Source organism: Sceloporus occidentalis, unplaced genomic scaffold, assembly GCF_023333645.1.
Source record: "Sceloporus occidentalis isolate IW3139 unplaced genomic scaffold, rSceOcc1.0.p SCAF_11, whole genome shotgun sequence".
In the NCBI taxonomy this organism is placed as follows: domain Eukaryota; kingdom Metazoa; phylum Chordata; class Lepidosauria; order Squamata; family Phrynosomatidae; genus Sceloporus; species Sceloporus occidentalis.
Genome location: NW_028316991.1, coordinates 19,563,743 through 19,572,856, shown reverse-complemented (window position 1 = coordinate 19,572,856; position 9,114 = coordinate 19,563,743). Strand labels below are relative to the sequence as shown.

General features: G+C 42.8%; 1 protein-coding gene across 1 annotated transcript; it reads right to left on the bottom strand.

The window, feature by feature from the left end:
- Nucleotides 1–2,149: 2,149 nt before the first annotated feature.
- On the bottom strand, nt 2,150–8,768 carry LOC149305677 (squalene monooxygenase-like). The gene is made up of 11 exons (XM_089477288.1): nt 8,514–8,768; nt 6,891–7,143; nt 6,263–6,443; nt 5,925–6,021; nt 5,144–5,257; nt 4,667–4,838; nt 4,446–4,541; nt 4,212–4,354; nt 3,184–3,280; nt 2,941–3,028; nt 2,150–2,342 (listed from the first exon to the last, which is right to left on the bottom strand). Exons 1-11 carry the CDS (start codon nt 8,766–8,768, stop codon nt 2,150–2,152), a joined length of 1,689 nt encoding a protein of 562 aa, XP_089333414.1.
- Between the last annotated feature and the right edge of the window lie 346 nt (nt 8,769–9,114).

The following is a 9,114-nucleotide window of genomic DNA, read 5'->3' as shown; positions in this document are numbered from 1 at the left end:
ACCTGATGGGCCGGATGGGGCCGTCACACTCTGCGCTTCTAACCAAATTAAGCTGTTGATGGTAAAGATTGTTCTTAAATCTTTGTAATTAAAGTTTCAAAACAACGTCTTTTGCTCATATTCTCAACCCCCGACAAGGGCCAGATACACCAGGAAGCGATTCTTACATAAATCCATTTTAATATTTAAAATTAACATTTTTTCGGATAAATCATATACATCTGTCTGTAATATATAAAAAATAAAAACGATGCACTCATACAATACTCGCCTCACTGTACAAAAATATTTGCATTTAGACCTTAAAAGCCTTATTACTGTCATTGCGATCTATTATAATTATTATACCTGTAAAATAAAAAAAAAAATGTAATGACAGGCAGAATAATTACTATAAATTGTTACGTTTCAGCCATATTTGCACGTGAGGTTTTCAGAGAGGTAGAATAAATCTACTAGTCCCTGGAAAACGCAGAGAGATGAATAACTTTGAGGCTGACCCTTTTGCTGCTCGCTTCTGGCACCTAGAGGGTTAAACTGCCCAACCTGGTTGTTCGAACTCCGATCTGAGGATGATGGTATTTGTACTCCTGGGGTAAGTCACTAGGCTGTCATTGTTTAGATGTTGCAAAGTGCACTGGATATACACGCTGGAGCTTGGCTGTTGCTTGCTCATTTTACAGAGGGGGTGGTAGATGAGTGGGACAGTTTCCCAGCAGAAGTGGTAGAGGGTAAGACAGTGAGGGAATTTAAACATGCATGGGATAAACATAAGGCTCCTGAATCTAAGGCGAGACAGACGACTGATTAAGGTCTGGAACAGGCAGATTAGATACACTGAATGGGTTAATAAGGAAAACACGGTGCCCGGGTTACGTTTCACGGGCTTGTTTCACGTACAGCGACTCGTGTTGTTATGGTTACATATTCTGCCGATTAAGGAATAATAAGCAGATCGCACCCAGCCGCCGTTCCTTGGGTCACTGGAACGTTTCTCATGTTTTCAATGAATGTTGGGGCGTCTGGGTACATGAATGTAACGCTGTGTCCCCTGATGACGAGAAGTAATCAACTTTTAGCTATAGGGGAACAACTCCCATCATCATCATCAACAGCGAACAAACTCCACCACAGACCGCTTATATATAGTATGGATGAACATTTCGTCTGGATTCCGAGTGCCAGGAACAACTGGTTCGTTTATTTCACCCCAGAGACCCCTCCGGGAGAGGATTTCACAACTCATTGAAGGCCAGCTTGTCATACTTATTTAAACAAAATCTAGAAACACACTTTTTTTTAACCATACAGAAAAAAGCAGCAACCTAGGAAGGGCGAGGATTCCATTCCCATCATCCAAACGGATCGTGTAAGCAACCGTAAGCCATCATGAAAGTTCTATGGACTGGGGGGGGTGGGGGTTTAACAGGGAGACTAAACGTGCCTCTTATCTGCCGTTGGATTCCATGTTTCTAAGTAAAACGGCCGGACAGTGTGTGTCTGCGAATACAGCAACGGAAAAAAGAGACCACTGAGGGTTCGAAAATGTCTGCTGGCCGGCATCTGGCTTTATAAAAGTGATGTCCATAAGGAGGTATCGGAGCCTGCGAGACCAATACTATAATAATTATGTTGAACTCTATTCCCGGCCTCGTTCCCCAATGTTACCGAGAAATGTAGACAGTACGGTTTACGCTGTTCCTGTCTCCGTATCCCGCAGACGGACCGACCCCGCAGAGCATCTCATCGGAGAGCGGACCGCACTCTTCTCCGCACGCAGACGGGGCAGACTAGGTCGTTACTCTCTGAAGGCATTTATAATCAAGAGCTTAACCGATTACTTTGGCAGAATACAGGTTACGAGGACATAGAATGTTTGTTTGCGTCGCTGCTTGTTCTTGGTACACAAATGTTCTACCAAAAAAAAAAATGCCGGAGGATCGATTCCGCGTCACAGGCTGAAGCGCGATGCTGATTCTTGGTGCTCCTGGCCTATTTTTAACCAATCATGCCATATTTTGCATTCATTCTTCTTGTAAATAGTATAATCCATTAGTCTACAAGAACCTGGAGCCTGTGGGATGGACGTGTTTGAGCTCCGGAAGGTTTCTGGAAGTAGCAGCCACGGCAGAGATAACCGGATCTAGATTCAGTAAACTAAATATTTCATTTCCGAGTATATGAGAGGAAATATGACGGAACAGGCCCGGAACAGGACAGCGGTGCTTCTGACCACAGCGCGCGGCTTCGTCAACCACGGCTCCATCTTGAAGCAGAAATAGACGGCGTAGAACGCGACGGCGAAGAAGTGGCCGATAAGTTTCATGGGTCTAGGAGACAACCTGCAGGCAAACGAAACAGATGGCTCATTCTTTGCAAATAACGCAGTCCTAGAAGCTGCGCATGAATGAACGTAAAAACAAGAATTCTGTGATTTCAGGTCACTTTTGGTTGTTTTTTTTGCACTATAAAGTTTAGCACCCAGGCTGTCAGACTCCAGACCTTAAGTACCAGAACCAGATTTTCTGGAGATCCCAACATGAGCACTCACAGCTCAATCAAGAAGGTTTGATTTCTGTTTGTGGCCCTTGAGTTTAATAACCTGTTTTTTTGCAAGTGAACTACTATCCACTTTATATACTGAGTGAGCATTCACTCACACATTATCTGAAGGGTCTGTTCACATTAGAGCAGCTATTGGCCAGGGTAACTTCATCTCTAGTGACCTCGCAGGGCTACTGATCCGGCCAAACATCAGCTCCCCTCAGCCTAAATGTCAGTCTGAACACTCCTGTTCCTGAGGGGAGGACTGGCATCTTCTAGCCCAGAGGCATGAAAAGCCAAGAAGGCTTCTGTTTCCATTCAAAATTAGCCTCGATGATTTGTTAAAATAAAGAAGTCCCTTATTTACGGTTTACAGTATTCAGGGTTCCTACTTACACAGATAATAAGCCTATGGGACCAGCAACGCATTCTCCTCCGAGCTTGAAATAGTTGAAGCAGGCTCTTCTCAGCTGGTATAAGGAATCTGTAAATATACATTAGCAGACGCTTTAGCATCTTCCAGATTATTCTCTCCATCTCTCCAGATATTAGAATACACACCTCCCCCCCGCGTCTCCGAGACAATGTGATTCTCGAAGGATCCAAGCAGTCAAAACCGCGCTAAAAAGATTTACTTACCATCGCTAGCGGCAAACAGTTCGTACAGAGCCTGAGCCAGGACGTTGACCACAAAGGAGTGGGACTTCTTTCTGGACCAGTAAAATTTCTTTTTGGCCTGTAAAAGATTTCAATAAGACGTGAGACGGCGTTCTCATTACTATACATCCAGCTCATTGTATAAAACCTGTAAGTATATATACTCCATGCAATATGGAAACCAGGATGCATTTAACATTTAAATGGGACCGGTGGACCTTTAACTTTTTAACGCTTAATATATTGTCCATGTTTCCAGTACTTAAGGGGTTAGAAAAAGTTCTTGATTTGTGACGCAGGTCAAGCCCCGGTTAGGTTAGGCCATTGCAGAGATATCCTGTTAATTGCCTTTAAATAATTAATATTGCCAGAGACCGTTTGAAGAAATATCTTAATCAATTCAATCAAAAAACACAAACACCCAGATGTTCCTCATCGCAACAGGTCATGAGAAGACCAGCATGGTGTAGGTTTTCAAGAGCCCTATAGAATAACATATAGGGTCCATAAAAAAAAAGAAGTTATGAGACCGATCACTACAACTGCATTCTTATTGCTATGAGATCCATAATTTCTCCCTAATCATGTGTGGCTCATGTAGCCTATTTTCAAAAAATACTTAACAGGGTGGAATAAAAGCCCGACTCTCAACTCACTTTTCACTTCTGAGCAGTCTACTCCATAAAGAATGAGTTGGCATCAGGTCATTTCTGATAGATGATTGAGAAATTAATGTAGGTTTAGTTTTGCCAGGTGAGTTACAGGGGCTTCTCGGCACACAGGATGCTGCCAAGTAAAGCTCCAAGAGCCATTCGAGTGATATACTCTCCAAACGAGATGCCAGCGAGTTGCGATGACCCGACCCAACCCGGGCTGCAAGCAGCTTCTAGATTAATGAGTTTGCCAAGTTCCGCTTTAGTGCACCTGGGTTACAGTAACCTAAAAGTCTGACATTACCCCCGAGACTTCCCTACATAAACTCTATGGTAAATCTCCTGTCTATGTCTCACCTCGAGAACCTCTGAGTGCTCATACAGGTCCGGTATGTCCCGAAGAAGATCTCTCCATATCTTCACATCATTCAGCACCACACTCATGCCTCCTCCCGTTAGAGGGTGTCTCATGTTGTAAGCGTCTCCCAAAAGTAAAACTCCTGCTCCGCGACAGAAAGGGAGAGAAAAGTTTTGACGTGTACATAACAGATTTTGTCACAATGTCTGGTCAGTTATGAGGGAGACCATTACCTTTTTTGTTTACTGGTGAGGGTGGGAGGAAGCTGGCTGGCATTGTCCTTAGTCGGTCGTTTTCAACGGCAAAGACGAATGGATCTTTTAAATGGTCTGGAGAAAAAGTTAAAGTGGAGCTAATTACTGACCGTACATCTCTATGGTTTTTCATATCGAGACCTCCAAGCTCCGATTTCTCACGTCCGACCCTATATTCCCCATTAACGTTCTCCTCTCACCTGGAAGTTGTGGACAAATCTTTTCCAGCATGTACTCTTTGAGGTTCTTGGGCATTTCCCCTCGGATGTCTACAAGGACTCGGGTCTCAGTGGAGGAAATCTGGTATATGAGTACAGGGCTGGGATTGGCCAGAACCAGCTCGGCGTGATTGGCCTTGAACTGTGGTGAGTTCTAAAGAGTGATAACAAGACAGAAGGCATATTAATGCAGCAGCATGGTTCTCCGATCTATCTATGTCTCTCTCTCTCATATATATATATATATCTATATCATATAGTTAGGTGAACAATTAAACAATTATCCCAAACAGGGGCTAATTTAATTAATCAATTTAATATGTAGGTCGAAACGCAATCATTAACAGAAATTGTTACTGAAGACGGTTTAATGGCAAAAGTCATGCACGGCGCCAGTACGAAGGAATAAGCTATGGTAGGGAAAGCGCATTAATTGTTTTAAAATACACAAACACATACCTTTAAAATGCATCCCACGAAATGAGAGGACACCGTGACGTGGCCGGAAATTAGGTCTTTCCTAAACTTCGAGAAAAGCCCATCAGCGACAACCGTCAGAGGTGCCCGGATCTCCTGTGACGTAAGAGTCATCAGCGTTAGCCAGGGAATATATTGCCTCAAAAATGTAGTTTAAAACATAAACGCACTTTGTAATCGATTGTATTTCTCCGCGCTCCTAAACCAATCAGTCACGGAAAGAGTTAAGGACTCTTAATTGTGAGATCGTGTGAACGTAGATCCCCGTGGCGCGTTTATTTTTTTCAGGGTTCTCTGATATGAAATTCTAACCCCAAATCTTTTTGGTTCTGTTATTAAACAGTCAATTACGAAAAGACAGACAATTCCATCTGTGTTAAAGGTGCTGTTCCACCTACTCGGCTGGATTTAACACTTGTGTAACTGAATGCAGCATTGAAAATACGTAGCTCTAGGGGCAGTGAATGCCCAAGCTTTTCCTAGAAATAATTATTTAATCATGTCATTTAGCTGCCCTTCTCTTCCCCGGATCTTTTCACCTGCTGCTCTTCTCTCTCTGCTTTCCTCCTCCTGCTGTCCTTCTCCCCTCTTGCCCGGAATAACATTGTCACGTGACTACCGCACTCGCTTTCTATGTAAAGTGCTTAGGAGCTGTACTGTATTTCTTGCTAATAGGATATTGCATTTAGTATACTGTCGGCATGCGCGTATGAATTAAATTGTCAGCATTCCCTCGCTGGAAGCATACAAAGTGTCTCTTTACCTTAACATCTCCCGTTTCTTTGTCTCTGTATTGTACACCTTGTACAGTGTTTTCTTCTTCAATTAGCTGTGTCACTGTCCCCTCGATGTACCTTGTGCTGAAATCAAGAAGGAATAAATTATTGTCGCTTGTTTATTGTTCCTGAAACATCTTCTAGAAGACACTGTACGGCTGGGGAGATACTTTGTGTACGGGGCGAGATGTTATCTTCTGTAGATTGTGATTCTGTAGAATCTTTTTAGGTTGCCGGTGGGATTTTCCTCATTATGATGACAAACAATAAGTCGACAACGTAGAAATTATGTAAGAACCCAAAACATCATTATTTCTGGACCTACTTGCTCTCTGCCATGGCTATCTTCCGGAGACCCATAATAAAGCGGCCATGATGAAAGGCTCTTCCACACTGGGGCTGGTTGTCTTCGTTGGAAGGGTATGGGATCTCCACCTCTGCTTTGCTTTCAATGTCATGGACAACGTACCCATGCACCACATGAGCATCCAGACCTTCCACGGCATCTGGAAATAAATTCATTGGTAATGTATCTTTTCTCCCAAACATAATGCAGCATATCAACTTTAACACTACAAATGCTGGTGGCTGTAATGCTGATGAAAGAGGAGAGCCAGGGCCTATTTTGTGATGGTTCCTAGAGGTTGACATCTCATCTTCTGTTGGTATTTCCCATCATGGTTATCCAGGTAATGGTTGGCAAAGCATGATGGGATGCAGAGTTTAGCGTTAGCTGGATGGCTTTTCTTGCTCGGGATATTGGTTTAGTGAAGAATTAATTATCATTGCTTGATCTGAGCTGGGGTAGTTGATAAAGGTGAAGAAGGTATTATGGAGATTATTAATCATGAGTGACTCTTTGTTTCATGCAATTATATGGGTCTTCTAAAGGTAGAGTTCCTCGGTATCCACATCCCCAGGGGCATACAACACGCACAGGATTTATTACTTACCACCAAGCCCAAGGTCTCTCAAAGCTTGGTATCCACCTGGCTGAAGTAGCTCTCCCACTATGCGATCTGGTTCCTTCAGGTCCCTTTCGATCACCGCAACTTTCCTTCCATCCCTCGATAACACTGCTGCTAGAGCGGAGCCGAGAACCCCCGACCCCACGATAATAACGTCGGGGTCACTGCAAGGCCACACAGCTCCGGTGGCTCCATCGGTTTCGGTTGCAGACCCAAGCTGATGGTTGTCCCCTTTGGACTAAAACAGGAGAGAACGGTCATTATTCCTATATTTCTTCAAAATGTGCGTAATATGCATTAATTAGGAAAATGTTATAAACTATATGAAAAGTATAAATATAATGACAACCCCACAGTAATAAGAAACAAACAATACGGCATATGGATGCCAACGCATTTTGTATACCATCAACAAATACTTTTAACCCCTGGTTACCCACAACCAGGTACACGGTACAGATTGTCCTCGCACTGACGATATGCCTGGAGGCTGATCCACAATGAAATAAACGATCTAAGCCGATACATTCCCAATTTGTGTAAGCCCTGGCGAGTGGCCCAGTGATATAGTGTCCCAAAACGGGGAACAACATGCTCAATGCACATTAAATGCCCCAGGTCAACATATACCTGCCAAAAGGGACACCAAAGAAAGACCACAAGAAAGCACAGAAAGGATCCAGGGTGTGTAGAAATGATGCCTAAAGCCCTTATTGCCCTAGCCAAGGGGCCACGTTACAATAATTATAATTAGAAGGCGGTGTGATGTATGTCGGAATCTGCCATTATGCAATGTGAGCTCGGATCTAAAATGGAGGAGTAACGTGTGCGAAAGGCTACAAACCGAGACATCAGAACGCCGAAAACAAACTGGAGATCCTTTATAATGTGCTTAGTACAAAAAAAAAAGTCATAAAAATAATTAAAAAATCTTTATAAATCTACGCAGGATCTGGGAGGAAATGATAAATATCTCAGATAATTAGATATATAAATATATATATATATATATCTCATAATCAATACATATGATAAAAGCTGATAGGAATAAAGAACACAGAAAGGATAATCTTTATACAGTAGAAATATTTACATATTCAAATAGATCTACTTATTAATGAAAGGCTTAGGAGTCTACCTTTCCTTAATAATAATAATCATATATATATATTTGTGAACAAACAGCACCTATAGAAATATACATAGTATGTAATACAAATATATATATATATTCTGTATATATCATACAAGAGGAAATGAGAATACATGAATTAATGCAGTTTGTATATGTATATATGTTGTATATGTATGTATGTATGTAAGTGTATATAAGTATTTATGTTATATATATATATATATATATATATATATATATATATATATATATATATGCACGCATTAAGTTAAAGTGATATAGAATTTAATAATTTAGGAAATGTAGGTTAAATGAACGATGTCATAAATTCGAATTGAGGAGTTTCCCTGCATATGTTCTTAATTTGGGCTAATAAAGGATAATTCATTAAGGAAAATAAATATAATATTATTTTTATCAATAAGCAGAATAGACGCCTGAAGCGCACGCTCGGGACTGACAGCTGCACATACCTTTCTGGCCCTCAGTGGCCCCCGTCCCCCTTGGTGTTTAGGTCCATTCTTGTTCAGGAGCCGGGACATGACACCCTTACTGTCTCCTTTTTTCTGGGAGCCCAGGTGACCCCGGTACCGGAGCAAGGACAGGACCAGACCCAGGGTGCAGCAAAACAGGCCGGCCGCGATCAGCTCTATCCGGGGGGCGCTCAGCAACTCATCACACTTCTTATACACGTAGGTGAAGGTGGCGACCCCCAGGAAGGTCCACATGGTGAAGGTGTGATGGCACGCTGAGTGTCTGCTGGGGGTCAACTAACAGGCGGCTAGGGGGTCTGCTGGTTGGCAGGAGGCTGGGGGTCTGATAGAAATCCCTCCTTTACATCCAAGAACCCCACAGGATGCACAAGAAGCCCAAATAGGAATTTACTCAGACGCCTGTTGACAGCACACAATCCAGCAGCCCCCTGTGCACCGGGAGCCCACCTGTACGGTGCAAATGAAAGAAAACAATAAAGTCCAGCGCCGAGCACAGTGCAGGCTGGTTGATTCCCGGTGGTGAGATGTGCGGCTCCGGTAAGGGCTGTTATCGCAGTGCCGCAGGTGTGTGAGATGCTTG